At 38.0% G+C, this 18,730-nt stretch overlaps 1 protein-coding gene across 3 annotated transcripts in view; it reads left to right on the forward strand.

Moving 5' to 3' along the window:
• Positions 1-18,730, forward strand: part of LOC113520451 (ecdysone-induced protein 78C) — a 44,774-nt gene that overhangs the window by 19,471 nt on the left and 6,573 nt on the right. For all 3 annotated transcript variants that reach the window (XM_031911511.2, XM_052896642.1, XM_031911510.2), the window contains 2 exons: positions 16,026-16,162; positions 17,596-17,737. In XM_031911511.2, coding sequence (XP_031767371.2) covers positions 16,026-16,162; positions 17,596-17,737 — 279 coding nt within the window. The remainder of the gene's footprint in view (positions 1-16,025; positions 16,163-17,595; positions 17,738-18,730) is intronic.

Below are 18,730 nucleotides of genomic sequence, written 5' to 3' on the forward strand. Positions count from 1 at the left end.
TTCAAAATGGAAAGTTGCTCTGCAATATTATTATTTTTAACATTGTTTATAATATATGTATAAATAAATGCCAGCTGATTATGTCGTATTGAACGTGTTCATAGTAATTAAGTGAATTCTATGACATCCGATACTCACTACCATGTACGAGTATCAAATCAATACAGCAACCGAGCCACTAAAGTACATGACGCCGCTGCTGAAAGCACAATCTATACATATCTACAGTACTTTTAAAAACAATAATGATACCGTGTTATGATCTAAAGTTAAACACAATTAGACACCGAATTAGAAAATTTTTGAATGTGTATACATATTGTGTATATAACTGTTGAAACTAGTATCTTATTATTATATTACAAAGCGACTTTAAAAAGGTGTATTGTTTGTCTCTGTTTGACAATTGAAATATTTGAAAGAAACAGTGGAAAACCGGGAGTTAATCATCATCGGTGGGTACGGTACTATAGGTACGGTAGGCTTCGTCTTACACGGTCAAAGCAGGCGCCAGCTCTCTCAATCAGGATCAGGTGATCTACCTTCTAGCCCCCAACGTCCCTTGCTTCCTATTCTAAACGACACGACTACGCGGCCCTCATCTAGAGCAGAATATTTACACAGCCTCAGGTTGTCTGCTATCTTTCTATAGTAGCAGCGACCGACTTGATTACAATTCTTTACAATAAGACCTCCTAAGATTATCTTAAAGTTTTTTTTACTTATTTTATTTAGTCGACTGTCAAAGAAAGGAGTGTAAACTGTGAAGTATATTTGTGTTTTATCGCAACATCTAAATAGTTTGGCAAATTTTAATGAATATCACATACAGGTGTTTAAATTATTTTTGTTTTTGGGAATATCAATAGTTACATGAGTACTATGAAAAAAAAAGCGAGGTTTTTGTAACTTTGTACCGTCCATTTAAGGTCAATTTGTTCAGTTGAAAGAACTTACGTGTCGGCCACATATTAATGTTATCACGGTTGAACGACGCTCCCTTGGCGATCACAATGTTAGATGTAGTTGCAACGTGCGATGATACTATGTTTGCGATTACGTATTTGTTGTCATCAATTAGCAACGATGGCGCTCGTGGGCCTGGGCCGGGGCTTGGGCTAGTGGCCGGTAGCCGGTGGCCGGTGGCTGGTACTCGGTGGCCGGTGGCCGGTGGTCGGTGGTGTGAACCGACAATAACAAACGAGCGTGCGGCGCGTCCCCTGTAAGGTTATCGCGTGTGGCCGCACGTAATGGGCTCGTAAAGATACATCGACACCGCTCGCTTAATTTATGTAAAACGCGGCCCATTTACCGTTAGGAATTTATTGCCTTAATGTTACGCTATCGCGTACATTTGATAATAATAGATTTTTATTTTAACTGTTGTTATTCGACTGATGAGTTAAGAAAGGTAATGAATTTCAGATGTGTATTTACGCCTAACTTTTACCTTTGTGTACACAAGGGTGACATGTTACCGCAACCACGTGTGTGTGTGTGTGTGTCCTGTACAGACCGGAGTGTCGACCAGCACATATGATGGACAGTAGGCGACTGCACGCAGCAGAGACGCGAATGTTGATGCACAAGTGTGGGGTGACAGGGCTCGATGACATTAAGAAAAAATATATCAGTAAAAGTTTGAATATATTCATTTTGGCGCAGTAGTTTTTATGTGAATATGAAACAAACATACAAACAAACAAATATATATTCAAAATTTCTAATAAAATATAGTTTTGTCTTCTATTGCTCTTACTAAGCTCCCTTACATCAACTTTTCTAAAATATCTCTCATGTACAGATATCGTCTGTTTATAATTTTATTATATAAGTAATCTAAATATAAAAGGGGATCTTTGGTTTATTGTTTTGTTAAATGTAGTTTGTAATGAAGGTCGATTAAATTTATATAATCAGCAATCCATCAAATGATAATATTTATAAAAATGACAACACACGTATTCATTGTTTTGCTTGATCGTACTTATATTATATTTAAATATAAAGTATTATTCATCACAATCTCCTAAGGCACGCCAGCGCACACGAGCACGCTCTTTGGCTCTTCAATTTTAATTATTACCCGCAATTCTACCTATATCATCGTCCCATCTAGCCACAGGTCGTCCTACACTACGCATGCCAATTAGCGGTCTCTACTCCAGAACATGTATGCCCCAACGATTATCTGTTCTGCGACAGTTATGATCAGTCCACTGCCAGTGCAGATTGCAAATTCGTTGAGCTATGTCGGTAATTTTAGTCTTCTGGCGAATTACATCGTTTCGTATTCGATCTCTCAGAGACACTAAGAAATTCCTTCCATAGCTCACTGAGCAATTTTCAATTGACGGACTAGCCTGACCGCTAGTGCCTACGTTTCGACATCGTATGTTATCACAGCTAGGACGATTATACACGTTTGTTTTAAAGCTTTGTGGTCGAGACGACGAGGAGACCTGCTGGAGTTTTTCATAGGCTGTCCAGCCCAGCAGTATTCGTCTCTAAACTTCGCTTTCAAAATTCGTCTTACCTAGTCGAAGCGTTTGCCTGAAATTTTGTTTGAAGGTAAACATATTTCTAAATAACTTCAAGAGCAACGTCATTTATGGCAACCAGTTCTGAGTGAGCATAATCGTTAAACATTATCTTAGTTTTGTCCAAATTCATCCACACACGAATGTATTGAGAGTAGAGTTAGGTTGCCCCGCATTTGCTGTAGATTATTATTAATATATCAATTTCAGAAGATTCCAGAAATTCAAATAAATTTATATTATTAATTATATTATAATTTTATATAATTAAAAAATATTATATTATTTTTTTAAATTATATTTTAGAAGAAACAGTTAGCTGAGTAGAAACTCTATAAAGTTTAAAAATGTAATACCGGGTTAGAAGCGATCATAACTTTAGCTCAAGGAGCATATTTCGTGCCGTGTACACGCACTCGTACACGTCTAACAGAATGTACAGGTGAAGTGAGATCAAAGGAAAACTCTGAAGTCGCTTAGAAATAGTTTTTGAATTATACATGTACATATATACTGAATGCATCACACGCGTGACTTACCGGACGATGGCTTAACATTGGGCACGGTCCCTACCCTCGGAGTGGCCGCAACTGGCGCAACTCCGCGCCTCAGGGTGGCCATTTATTGAAAACATTCGAAGCTTCCTAATTTGAAATATTGATTTCAAATATGTAAGTGTTGGCATACCATTAGTATATATTATTTAATCGCTGAAAGATTCTGCTGTAATACACGAAAAGATCGCGCCATAGGACTTTTTTATCATTTTGAAATTAAAGCCTAAAATTTACGATTTCAAAGTGCTATTATTGATTTTGATGTAAAGCCTTGGTAATCAAATATACAGTATTAAGTTAATTTTACTTTATCTTAAAAAACACACACATACACAATAAGCTAGAATTTTGTAAGACAACTGTTTGTCTGTACAAGTAGAGATTTGAAAGTAGTTACCTATTGGCTGAATAACGTCGTGTTGTTGTTTGAAATTGTTCATTCGTAAATTATTATTGATGGTCTATATGTATATGTAACAGCCGATCTAGTTGCAGGAGGTATGGTGGGAGACCACAGAGCTGAGAGTGGGGGCGGGGTGTGCGGAAGGCATTTGGAGAGGGGGGCGGGAGCTGGTCGTTGACCTCGAGCATTATGCAATGCCTGCAACAAGAGGCTGATAAAGACATCCGCGATGTTGCGCCTCCGCCGCTGCCCGATGCGACCGGCTGCCGCCTTTCTCACTTGGCCGGTTTAGGGTTCGCTTATTGCAACCACTGCCTGCATCGCGACGCTCTTTGCCAGGGGTTCGGCTTACGTAAGCAAATCTAGAAACTTCCTCATTAAGTTTTGTACTAATAATTAAAATATAATAATTATAATTTGTCGCAATCGGGGAATTTGAGATGCTGTGTATTATTATGCTGATAATAAAATAAAGAAAGATCTTTTATTGGCAGCCAAGAACACTTATACAGGATACAAAACAATATTATTAATAATATAAGCTCTATCTTTAACATAAATATAGTATACTTTATTTTTATTATAAAAAGATAGTATTGTAGGTCGTCAGTAGAGATCCACTACCGTGGACCCCGTTAATCTAAGCCAGCCAAAAAAAAAAATAGGAGGTATCTCACGGACCTCTTATTATTTTTTGGCTAGCATGGATCCCTTGTAGAATGTCGTCGATCCCTGAGAGCCCATATAGGTTTTGGTATCAGTAGCGTAAACACTTCTGTTAGTGGACTATATTCGGACGTGGCGCAAGGACCTACGGGTATATACCGAGCCGATATTTGTAAATATTTACGTATAATTATCAAGAAGCAAAGTAGAATAAAACAAAGTTTATAGTGTAAACTAGTCGGCTGTGTATACACATAGGTGTGTATATAATCCTCGCAAGGGCTCTACTTTTGCACTAAAATTAAATTATTTTCAATCAAACAGGCGGACTTTTAAATTATATTCTATAATTTCTATAATTGTATTCTGCTTTTTAGTATAATGAACACGTGACCGGCTTCGTCTTACACGGCATTTTTAAAGGTACGCTACTGGTTTTCTTTCATTTAATGAATTGAATCTAATGTATTTTTTTATATGTCAAATACGTCACTGGTCACATTCTAATTTTGATCGCATTCTTATGGAGTTCTTTTGAATTAAAATGTACGTTCCGGGAACAAAGTTAAGATAACAAAAAATAATTGTTTTGTATATTTTTAATGTTTCATACTAATTTGATCACGTGGCCGTTTTCTTCGCATGAATTCAAGCTTAATCGAAGTGTCAGATTTCAGATAAGCTTGTTCAGGTTATTTGAATGTGATGAATAATACGATTACTGGGTATCGGCTCGGTGTACCCGTACTACTAGCTACTACTGTAGCCGTCCATCTTTCATGTCGCCCACATTACACGTATTCATTAATACATTGCGGAGCACACTCATCCAGACACACAACTCTAGCTAAATCAATATGGCTGGGGAACTCGGTAGTTAGTAGCCATCATTGCTATCAATACAGCCTGTCAAGTGATAAATTTTTGCAGTTCTAGTCATGATGGATCAACTGACCTTTCCCCATATTGTCCCTCATTAGTGCCCCATTAGTGTAAACCAATAGTGCAGGCGGGATGATCATTAACTGATTAATATAACAGATGTATTTTTTGTCAGGCTGTAAATAATTGGAGAAAATATCGTCATATTTAATAGTAAATAAAATCTCATTTGAAAATTACGATATACAGCCGACATATATAATTTTTATATTCAGTATTATTCGAGCTGATATAAAGACTCTAACGATACCCATACGTCGATATCTGCTCAGAAATTTCTAAGCTATATGAATAAATGAAACTCACGCGCACACGTACTTACTCACACGCATGCGTGTTGTACTGGTACAGCGCTCTCTTGTTCTGTTTCTTCGATTTATTTTTTTTCATACCTAGTTTATTTCTTGTTTGCATTTCGGACTAATCCTCGCGGTCGTACCTTCAAATTGGTGTTTTGCTCTTTACGTAATATCCCGCACTGAGCTGTGAGCCTCTTAGCATTGCTGGACATATTTGTAAGCTATTTTTATGTACCAAATTGTACTATTTATAAATAAATCTGTTTGCTTATTAGGATGCTAATAATTTTTTATCTATCCATTTGTAATATACTTGTATGAGTCCAGAAAAAAAAAATTGTTTTTTGGGGTAGTCGTCAAGAAAAAACATACGATCCTTACTATGTATTAATTGGGAGCAGTTGAAGTCATTACGCCGGAATGGTCTATACTGGGGAGCTGTGGAGCCGCAGCTAGCGCCCTCCGCACCATGTCGGCACGACTTCGCGTGCTGGCTGATACTTGATACAGTGTATGGAGATGAATTTAATTTGTTTTGTTGACTATAGGCGAGTTTGCGTGAGTCGAGATCATCAAATTAACTGTTGACTCTTGGTTGCTATATTTTGCTGTGAAAACTGCTGGTCGTATTATAATCCAGTGTTCAGTGATCACTACTGTTCACGCACACAGTTCCACGAGACGGGGTGACGATCCCGTAAGTGTAGCGGTTGATGGACGCAAGTGGCGCGGGATGTTCATTTGATTATAATTTGAATATGAGGGTGGTCTAATATTCAGCAGTGGATGATAGAGGAGTTGTAATGAGGACGACGCTTATTCGCAGCTTATGCCTATAACGGACTGCGCTCATAGCCTCATGATTCGATTCCTCCACTGCCCCGTTGTCGGCGACACACACTCCACTCATTCTTGTTAAATCTTCTAAAAACCTTTTCTTAGTCGATAGAGCGATATTCTTATTCTACAGTTTTATTAAACGTTTATAAAATTATTTTATCTCATTTTGCAACGTTTACGTAACAAATGACACCGTTCCTTTAGATATCCAGTAGGTAATCAACTGCACACTTAATACTGTAGGCTTATAATATGTAATGGTGGTAAATTAGTGCTGATTCAAATGCAGCAACGTGAAACTGCAATAACTAATTGGCAATAGTTACAAGGGACCACACGGATAGATGCTGAACTATTTTGTGTGTTTCTGTCTACGCGTAGTCCCATCTGTTTACCCGTGAGTTATTATACATATTCCATTAGTATTAAACTATGAAAAATACGTAATTCTTTATTTATTAGCAAGTTGCAAATACGTAGAAAAATCTAATGTCAAGAGTACTTCTACAGTGCCAAGTTAGTATGGACACTGAATTTACAAATGTGTTCCCTAAATTGTACTACAATCATACATTCAGAGTTGATTTACATCTCGGCCGCGGCATTGGCTTTTTTCTCTACCACGTATAAAACTCTACTCCTAAGATTGTTTACTATATAAACTGGCCATAATAAATTATGTACACAAATTGGATGGCGTTTGATGGCATTCGCTTTTTTAAACGCGCTTAGGTAAAGGTATGTGGTGTGGTATAGGTAAACGGCCGCGCTGACCTGGAAAAGATAATTCGTAAGTAGACACGCTACGAGTATACGAGTAGTTTTGGTCGTGAACAGCTTTCGCCCGAGTGAGGCGCGCTTCCACAACTACGGAGCTTATGTCAAGTGAACTCTGCTTTGTGTATTACTGATATTCTAAGTGAAATCAACAGCGCTCTCTTACGGGACAGTTGTGCCAATGAAATTGAACACTTTTCTAATAAACATGCGTCGAAAAGATACCAAATTGTCGTCTATTGATTGAATGATGAAAATTTTTCGTAGAAATTTGAATGAATATATTTCTTCAGGTAAATGCTTGCCTACGATAATATGTATGTAGCAGCCCTAACGCGACATTGTCGTGTCTGTTCTATCCTTTATGTGTTTCATGTATAAAACTAAACATACATATATACGTACCGCAAGCACAATACTGAAAATGATTGGCATATTATGTTTTAATGCATAAGCGACTTTTGCAATGCGCATGCTTGGCGACTGTACTGCCTGGGTCTGTATCAACGTATAAGTTACATTTCGTGCTGTTTAATCAAAACACTATTTCGGGACCTGAAGTTGATATAGGTACTTAGTGTGGTTTGGACGAACTCGCAACCTAATCTCGCAACTTAAAATAGCCCCTATGTTGTCGGTACAGCTTCCTTCCTCTTTCCGTTTCACGGATTTTAGTTGAAGTTAGAAACACAATGAACCAAATACAGATATTCAAATAAATTGTATTTCAGATGACGGGACCCATTATGTTAGTAATACCAACAAAATTACATTTGTGAGTTATTCTTAAAATAAATTCCCTAATGTTTTCTAAAATTCAAAATTCAAGCCATCTTGACTTGTTTGCAAGAACTTTTTTACGTATCTACTACTGGGTTCGGAAGGTTGTTACAAGTATGTTGAATGTTGGAACTATAACGGTCGACGCCACGTTTAGACTCTCAGTGAGACTCAGCTGGTAGCCAAAATTCCCATCGTGGCAAACATAGGGACAACGTTAATGCCTTAGGTCACTACAGTTTCTTCCGCATTACAAGCGCTATCAATGACGTCATCCATAGGGCTCTTGTCAATGGGGGCATGCCGGCCTTATTAAAACTACTTGATTTAACACTTGGCGACAGCAGGAAACCTAACGAGATGCCCATGGTACCTTAGAAGAAGGGGCGATAGTTTATGTGGAGCTTCGTGTGTATCGATACCCAGGCGCCGTTTTACCTTCCAAGTACGTCCATGACGGCCGGTGCCGCCGCAGCTCATCTGGAGGTTATCAAGCGCCGTAAGTATTCATCCCCTCGGAATTAATATATTTTTGCGGTGTTTGAAGTTGAGATTCTGGACCCGTGTGCCCCGGGGCTATGGCATGTCACTTTTTCAAAGAGTTATCACACCGGCTGCAACAAACCTCTGGCAACCAGAAGTCTAGCAGTTCAACGCATCTCTATCTCTGTTCAGCGTGGCAATGTGGTCAGCCTCTAGATGCCTTCTCATGAAAATGTGTATTAATGATTTAATTTTAATTTTGTGTTAACAGATATTTTTTTTATTATTAGTGGAGATGGATTATAATGTACAATATAATATAATATGGCGTAATATATGATATGACACGTAACTGTCGTGAATATGAAAGTATAATAATTAAAGTCAAAAAGATTTTTTTATATTCTTTACTTAATTTTTTCTTACTATTTTCTAAAATTGCTGATAATACGAAAGTGAATTCTATGTAGGCAAATTCGCGGATTTAAGTAAATTTTCATTTGAAAAAGGAACGCTACTTACAGATTATTACAAAATTTCTTCAAATGCTACAAAATTGACCTAGGACCAACATGGGAGTTAACTATACATTGTGATACAGTTGTCACAATCGGTCCAGAATTAGCGGCGTCATTGCATATCTAATGTGAGTACGAAAAATATACACGAATTGAGAACTTGCACCATTTGGAAGTCGCTTCAATACTTGCAGCCGATGTTGTACCGTAAATAAAGGCCAGTTCAAAAGCTTATTTTTAAAATGCCTACAGAAATATAGCTACAGCATTTTACTCTTTCGTCACCAATGACCCCGATTCAAGTTTGAATAATTTATTAAATTCAAAATACCGTTAGTTATATATAGTTCTGGAAGGTTACTGCCTATCTGACTTTGAAGGTTTACTATCTAGGTCGGAAAATTTTATACATCACTACACTTTGCGATCCCGCAGTCTTCACTCGGGAAATTTGCACTCAATTTACGAGTACAATTACAGCGGGATCCCGCAGAGATTTAATTCATTATCTAATGAATGTTCGATTATTCGAATATTAACTTTGCCAATTTTTTTAGCTGTTCATATTATATTATTACTATAATTTCCAGTTTTTACTTCTTCTTCACTATTTGAATTATTCAAATGGTAAATAAATAAACATAAACATTATATATGAAAAAGTATATTCCCCCCCCCCCCCCGGGTACGAGACTAAACATACCTAAATAATTTTTACCGATAATTTATAATCCACCAAGCATTATATACAATACATTAACAGCTATGTTTATTAACTAAGAATTAACATTAATCAACACTCCAATAACACATTACTTTGTTACACATTATTACTTCTACCTACTTAACGTACTTCTTGGTGCTAATTTTTTCAAAAATTTCGCCGCGGGATTTTCTGTTTAAATGCGGGAATTCCGCAAGTCTCATTGACATTCAGGAAATCGGTGACAATCTGGAATGTAGTAACGTGGAATGCGGGATTGCAAATCCTATATATGAGTTCATTACAAGTGTTGCGAGCTGTACATTGTTTGTTTTGGGTCATTGACAATAGTAATATGGCAGTAGGAATGTGGTGTTGGAGGTGAGTACTCATAATCTCATGGACCTAGTATAGTGCTATATTATTTGTGCCTAAAGTAACTTACATTAAGATCGTAAACATCTCACATCTTACTAATCTTATCACACATTATAAACGTAAAAGTTTGTAACGATATTGATGTGTATTACTTAGTCACGCTTATGCATAAATCGCGCGGACAAAGTCACGGGTAACGCCTAGTTTACACAGTATTTGTCAGAAGTACTAATAAAACAATGGGTGTTCCCCAACAGTACCGGCGAAGGGAGCCGCCAGCCGCCTGCATCCAGTGCTGTTATTAGGCTGATAAACACTACGCATGTTACAGGCGTCAAATATTTTAATAATAAAAAATAAAGACAATAGTTGTCATATGCAACAACATATTGTGGTAATTATTGGAAACTAACAATATGTAGGGTTTTTTTAAAAAAAAAACAACTTTTCGTGATTTCATAAAAAGAGTACCTCATTATTTATTCTAATAATATATACTTCATTTTGAATAGTAAATTCAACAACTTCAGGCAATAATACAAAAATTTAAAAAATTCGTTAAAATCCATTCCGCATCCGAACAGAGATTACACTGCCGTATAAACGTGTGCGCACTGTTCATTGGTCCGCCGCTAAACTTGTCCGGTAGTATCACTTAGCCAATAATGCCGGTTTCCCATAGAACCATAACTTCAATGGAAATAAAAGAAGGCATATTATGTTATAGAAAGGGACACAGCTGGCGCTCGGTATTGGTGTGCGAGCAGGACGCATTAACGGTTAGTGCAGGTTCAACGATCGACTCGCGCGCAGTTTGTTGAACTGCAATCATTGCTTTGGAAAATTGTTAGGGTTGACAGTTCTAATGCGGTATTAACCAGAATATACGTACATATACCTATGTATATGTTGTGTTCAGTCAACACTCCTGGAGTGTCTTTTTAATTTTAATGATTAATTTTATTTAATATGTTATCCAAAATGTACACAATATCTTGTAGAATTTTAATTCCAGTATTACTGGGTTTTTTAACTGACACCAATTTATGAATAAATTGTATTTTTCAATCGGCTTCAGAAAAGGAGGTCCTCAATTCGGTTATAGCTTTTTCTTTATGTAAGCTGCGTCAGAACTCCATTATTTAGAAAGTGATTAGTTCAGTTTGTTCAATAGTTTAGTGTTAACTAGTTTTGCCAACATTGAGGGTGGTGTCTTTTTTGTGAAACAAAATCTCAAATTATATTTATATCAACTGGCATTGGTTGCATCCAGGTGAAACAAATTCATTTACAAATACGAGTACATATTACCATCCATCACCATAAAAGAAGTACCAAAGGAGTACTATCTGAACATAAAAGTTAATACTTTTGACAATACCTAGAGACTTCGAAACATGTCCGCCCATAATATATAGGCCAATAAAAATCTGTAGAAACGGTACAAATGTGTCCTGACTTATGAGTATAAGCAGGAATTCCAAACACCAGCAAATGTCAAAAATTACCAGCGTCCACAGTATGTTAAAATAGTTGACAGAACCGTCATTTGATTAATCGATTGAATAGGACAAGTAACATCAGTTGTTTATATCATGTGTTAGACGACAGTTATAATGATAATAAATTTGTAAACATAGTTTTTTATACTTGGCTGCTGAGCCGGCGAGCTCCGTGCCGTATTGATTACTGCACTTCTCCTTACAGGTTTAGTCGCAATATTAATTTCTAACGTATCTTAGTCGCCAGATGCGAACAGTTTGGGATGATAAAATTCTTATTTTTACTATATTCCTTGCATTTTTTTTATCATTTCACACTTTTTGGACCTTTGTTGGATTTTTACAAATATTTCAAAATCAAAATTTGTCTAATCGGTTCAGCTGTTCTCAAGTTTTAGTGAGACAAACAAATCTCAATTATTTTTTATTTATATAGATAGATGATATAAGTAAGGATGTGCTTATGTGGCGCTACTCCGGTTTTAAGGGACTTTTCACTGACCAGTCAGGTCAGTGAAATTACTACACGGCACGGCTACAGTATCCTTAACATATAGATTAGCCGAACCACAGGATATGGAGGCTCAACGTCTTGATCCTCAAAAATGGCAGTTCATGAATGGTGATACGGATGATGCAATATATTTTGTTATCAGACTCTTATAGGAGCGTCATCAATTTGTTAGCCATTTGATGCCATATAAAAATATTGTGTGTTACGAAATAAAAATAAGGAATTCAATATTTTTAACGAAATTGTTTCATTAATTGGAAACAGGTTGCTTTTCTCTGGGTTCGTAAAAATCTCAAATTATTTACAATGCATCTAGTTAATACGTATGGAGATTAGATGGCGATCGGCAGCCCTATCGCCGGCGCGCTGCGGACTGGCTCCGGGAGCGACCTCGCGTCTCGTTCCCGCGAGCCGTTTAGAGCGGGAGCGAACATTCGCGGAAGAAAGCTAGTTATGTAACTTGTTGCTTTATCGGTGATCGGCGCAAAATCGACGCGCGCCTGCGCACCGCACCGTTCGAGTTCGCTGCGTGCGCGCGACCGCTCGCTCGCTCGCTCGCTCGCTCGGCGGCCACGTGCCTAGGTTCGGAGCCCATACGTCCCACTCCTACGCAATGGGTCTCTCTCCAAAAGAGGGGGATATTAACCTACTATTTCCATGCTGGGTAGGCGGCTTGTTATAATTCATTAAGAGTTTCCGTTTTCGTGCAATAATATATTGTTCTACACCTAATCTACTCGGGGAAAGCACTAGTTAGTAAGGGGACACACGGCCCCATTGCTAGCAATGCACCATATCAAGTGGACCTTTACGCGATCTCCCTGAATACTATCGTAGTTATTTCCTGGTGAATTTGTCACAATGGACTTACTGATCTGACTTCATCAGAATCATCATCATCACCAGAAGGAGACTTTGTACAAAAGTAGTTTGCTTGGACACCTCTGTACCATTCGTGTTTCTACCATGAAGCAGTTGTGTTTGCATGGCCGTGGTTCGGTTTGAAGGGTGGGATATGGCAGTGAATTTACTGCGTACACGTGAGTCCTCAGGAACGGCAACGCATGGGAAGTATCATGGGTGAAACAGTATATTCTGTTATGTCCATGGTACTGCTCATGTCTATAGGTGACGGTTCCCACTTCCCATCAGGTAGGCCGTCAGCTTGTTTGCCATTCTAAGTTGCATACATTTTTTTTATTATCCTTCACTGGTGAATTTCGTACCCCACCAAATTAGTTAATCCAAAAGCCGTCTAGAGATTTCAGCGCATACGAGTATACTACTGAGTTTGCATGTAATATTAAAAAAAACTATTAAAAAACTCTAGACGGCTTTTGGTAACTAGAAACAAAAAGAAGTGGTGGTTCCATGCGGCTGAGTAGCTTGGTGGTGCATTGCACGGTTATGATTCGGTTTGAAGAGTTGCATAATATAGCTAAATTATTCAGGGTACAAAAGAATTAACTTATTTATTTATTAACTCTTTATTGCACCACTTAAAAATCTACATATGTATATTACAATAACACATAATAATAAAACAAAAGACGATCTTATCGCTGTAGAACAACCCAAAGGTTTGTGAAAGGAGAAAGGAAAAACTTAATCCTCTGAAATGGGTCGGGATCGAGTGAGCTGTGTAATGAAGTTTTAAAGCCTAGCTGCTTCTCATGTTTACAGGCGACATTTACCAGTTTCAGTGAGGTCGGTCGCCAGCCTGTTTGCTATTCCGAATTGTATAAAAAATCGAAAAACAAAGTTTCGAATGTAAATACGTATATAAACGTGGATGTTATATCCCTCCAGTTTGCTCGCTGTACTCGTACCATACACGGCTCGCTGCTTACGTACTCGAGAATGTCTAATCGAACATTTTGTGTTTTTTCTAGTATGATTTTTGCATCTCTGACGCTTTCCGTTACATAATGCATACTATGTTTATTGCGATACCTAAGCTATTTTGTTTGGATAATAGCGGCAGTCTGGTATCGCCCGGATGTGATTTTATGTTTACAAAACAATCGGTAAAACTACAATATGCCTCCACTTATTTACATCTTCAGGGTATCATGATAGGAACAAAAATACTCTTTTTAAGGCAGCGACCCGTGACCAGCAGTGAAACAGTAAGGAATCATTATAGCAATGAGGAGAAATGGATTTTTAGTAATGGGGTCGAACGGTTCCATTGCTAGTAATATATCCTATCAGGTCAGCCTCCACGTGATCCCTCTTGGAAACCAGCTAATTCCTGATGGATTAATTACAATGGATCAACTGACCCGCTTCGTCTTCATCTATCATTTCTCAATTTGTCCTCTCCACCGTAGAATGGCGACTGCCCTTCCAATCATTAACGATAAAAGTAAGTTGCTGCATACTGATACATGCAACAAATACTATCAGCGCCGGCGCAACTCTACCTGCCTCCAGCCGATGACGATAAACGAGGCTACCACTTTTTCATCCAATACTAAGGTAGCCTTTATTAATTTTTTTAATGCCCTGACACCGCCCTGACGACTTTACTGAAATGCCTTTAGACAAATTTTTTAGCACCCCTTTAGAGCCTCGACACGTCTCTAGGGTCGCGATGCCCGAAAGCGCCGTGCGGGGAGGATACCTACTGATACGATTTATATGAAAAGCAGTTAAACTAATTGTTGTTTTTATGATATTAGGAACTACATTTGACGGAAAGGACTCGCCGATTTGTATTTCTAATACCAGCCACACGTGTCACAAAATAAAAATCTCAAAATAATTACTTCGTGCTATTGTAACGACAGTAATGCAACTGCTCCCACTGAGCCTGCAAAGCCAGGAGAGTGAGAAAGCAAAGCTAACGAAAAGGTAATGAATGGAAAACAATGAATAATAATTTATAAAGTTGTCATATATTGTGCATATGATGCCAAAATCTTGGAGTTGAACATGAATAAACCTCCATCGTGTATAATATAGTATATGCCATATATGTGTAAAAATATTTGTTATTCATAAATATTTATTCGTCTATATATGTTATTTTAGTATATATGTATATCAATAATTACTAGTACCGCATTCGAGTATTCTGACACTTCCCTATGGTAGATTGGGAGATATTGCTTTTAGCATTAAGTCCGCGATGTACACATATTTGTACTAATGAATAAATAAATAAAATAAATGTGATAGAAATAGTAAGTAATCTTAATCTGGTTATTTCTTATAAACTAGACCAAATATAATAAGATATTGTATACATTTGACGGAAAATGGTTTAACAATATATATGTATACAACTACATAGGTATACTGTATGAGCTATTGCACAGTCGCCTGTGACTTTTTCATCCCAAATAGTAAGTGTATGTTAGATTTCAAGGCTTTCAAGGATTGGTGGAGTCGTTAAAGTGTCATGGGGTAATAAACAAACAAACACACTTTCACATTTATAATACTTATTAGTAAGGATGACAAAGTAAGGGCAACGCACGCAGTCACTTAGTTACTACATATGCCGAGTAACAAGCATTTTATAACATCGCTATGTTGAATATTCGCATTTCGTCGTAGTGGAATATCAATCTATTTTAAAACCGCTGCACTGCACTGCAGCAAACACATCGCAAGCAGTGGTTGTAGCGCTACGCTGCGCAGTGTGACCTTTGCCTTGCACACTTTATTTTATGGACAAATTTAAGTACATTGTGAAATAATTAAATGCTATTATCAAAGAAACAACGAGCATGTATTTTTGTTTTACTATATAAATAAATATCTAGACGAATTTTTTTCAGAGATCTTGTCCAAGCTTCAAGTACTAGTCGTTGTTTTCCAAAATAACTTTCTGTTTTAGAGAGCGTTAATGCTACGCTGCGTTCAAACTTGGACAGTCGACACGGACAGCTCTGGATATAGACTGCCAGATCTCGTTGATGTCTTTTCCAAGCTTTGTTAACAAATTAACTGTGAAGTTAATGAATTGTACATAATTATGATGTACGAACAGATTGTAGCGACAAGCAGTGGTGTGGCAGTGTGAGAGAGAGCGAGTGGTCGACGGTGGAGTGCTAGCGTTGTGCGCTGTAGTGTGCCACCAGCGAGTGACGAGCCCGGTTGTAATGTGTGACAGAGCCGCAGCAGTACGCTGCGGACAGCGCGAGCGCGGGCGCGGGCGCGGGCGGCGGCAAGGCGGCGGCGCCGTGCAAGGTGTGCGGGGACAAGGCCTCCGGATACCACTACGGCGTCACCTCCTGCGAGGGCTGCAAGGTGACCACCATATACCACACCCCGGTACACCTTGCCATACCTCACCACACTACACCACCAACCGGAACCAATCACCACCTGAAATTACAAATTTTTCCAAATTTACAAAAAAGTAGGAGCTAACTATTTTGAAAAAGCTAAAAATAGTTAAATAAATTAATCAATAACTAACGATAAGCCGAGGCTTCTCATGGTTTTTTCTTTTTTTACAAAGTATTAGCTATGCTAGTCATCAATAATGTCATGATCAACGAGTGTCATTCGAATTTTATAATATATAAGTAAAAGATTTTTTAAAATCGGTTCAGTATTTTGTGACTTCATCCATTACAAACAATAAATTAAATCTTTCCACTTCATAACACTGGTCTAAACAATTGACAGCTGTATAATTAGTACCAAACAACATACATCTGCAGGTGGACAGTCGCTACGGTTACAATATTTTAATACAGCGAATGAATAAAAAGCACGAGCAATGCCACGAGTTGTATTAGTTCACTTTTACTTGGCACCTTTTTAATTATTATCACGTACTCCAAGTCGTTGGGTCTTCGTTTTTGTACAAACTCGGTAAATACACACTGACTGCTTTAAACTTAACAATTTTCCACATTACATGAACGAGATATTTATTATGATTATATTTGGTCACGGGTTGATTCTAATCATCCAAAACGAAAACAAAGTTGTCAAGTTAAGATGGAAGGTTTTGGCGCGCTATTCTCTGCCTGCCTCGCAGGGGACGCGGCTTAAAGGTGTACAGAAGAAACATAAATAATACAATATAGATAATGATACTTCAAATAAATCCAAGATATTGCGCTTGGCCCTTTTGGACACCAAGTTTCATTGAAATCCGTTCCGTTGTTAAAGCGTGATTGAATAACAAACATCCAAATATTGTCATATTTGTATTGTTAGGATTAAAACATAGCATACTACGTACTATTATTTTTTACGCGACTTCCAAGAAGTTCTCAATTAGATTAATGATTTCTGCAACTATATTACACAATTACGTCGCCAATTTTGAACGGATTTACACAATTCTTCAGTTGTGTTCAATTGGATTTCTTTAATTTATATGATGATCGGAGCTGCCATTGTTTCCTCGCAGAGTGTTAAATGTTTGTAAGGCAACATATCTGTAGGCGTGACAACGTGCGGCTCCATGCTCTAAATTCAAACTTTTGCAATGTGCGGGTAGGCTGCTTGAACAATATCCCGCGGCCAGGAGGGTGCACTTGTGTTCACAGCTCAAGTCGCATTTTTCTGGAGCAATATATACACATTTTGGAAAAGGAATAGAATTATATTAGGGGCCGTAACGTGATCGCCGCGCGCTGGCACGTGGCCGGGCGGCGGGAGCCGGGCCGCGTGACCGCTGCCTTGCGAAATTCAAAAAGTAATATTTGGCCTGTCCGCCGCAGGGCTTCTTCCGGAGGAGCATTCAGAAACAGATCGAATACCGCTGCCTCCGCGACGGCAAGTGTCTCGTCATCCGGCTCAACAGGAACCGTTGCCAGTTTTGCAGATTCAAGAAGTGCCTCGCTGTAGGCATGAGTCGCGACTGTGAGTATCCGTCTACGTTTCTACGTTTTCGCGCCTAACACAAAAATATTTTATTCCATAAAAAATACCAAATTCAGTGTCGATTTCGAATGACAAATAGCAGCGCTTGGTGTGAAGTCGGCCGCACGTGGCGGCAGCGTCAGCGGTGGCCGTGTGCACGAGTAGTTTGCTTCGTCATGCGCGAGTACAATTATTCGTCGCGTGTAAATATTAAATAACTACATGTATGCATGCTCTCTTTCTCTCGCGCATCTTACAATTATAATATGTATGATAATATTACGATGATCTCGGCTGCGGTGCTGGCGGCGCAGCGGTTTCACGTGGGGTCCAAAGTTCACACGGTTGTAGGTTCGATCCCCACACAATACTCACAATTAATTTGTTTAATCGTTTTCTATGTAATCAATGTAGAAAATAACAAAATGGATATTAATTTATTATTATTATTGTTTATCTCATTACAATTTATACATTTAGTCCTATATTATATGCACTATATACATACACAATGTTGAATTATGTAATATTAATACCGGTGACAAACTGGCCCACCCTGTGTCACGTGGGATTCAAATATCTGCTGCTGGCATATTATTATATGTAGCACATGTGTGCGAGGCGGGGGCGGCGTGACATGTTATCTAGTTAACTTGTCCGAATTCTGGCAGCCTTCAATAACAAAACTTCAATATCTTCCATTAGGTACATGTATGTCGTAGCGTCCATAACTTTGCACTGCCACTTCAAACTTCATAAAACTTTACATGATCATATAGAACAAAAATAAAGGAAGAATATGAAATAAAAAAAAATGTTCACAATTAATATTAAGTGAAATGTTAGCAAGAAAACGACAAGACCTTTTTTTATTTTAGTCAAAAATAAATTTTGAATAGGGTAACATTGTATCGTATTGTTACTTTATAGCATCACAATCACACGGGATATTAGAAACACTTCTACATTGTACAAAATTCACATTTAAACAAC

This window comes from Galleria mellonella, unplaced genomic scaffold (genome assembly GCF_026898425.1).
Source record: "Galleria mellonella isolate WM207_F2 unplaced genomic scaffold, CSIRO_AGI_GalMel_v1 utg33, whole genome shotgun sequence".
Taxonomy (NCBI): domain Eukaryota; kingdom Metazoa; phylum Arthropoda; class Insecta; order Lepidoptera; family Pyralidae; genus Galleria; species Galleria mellonella.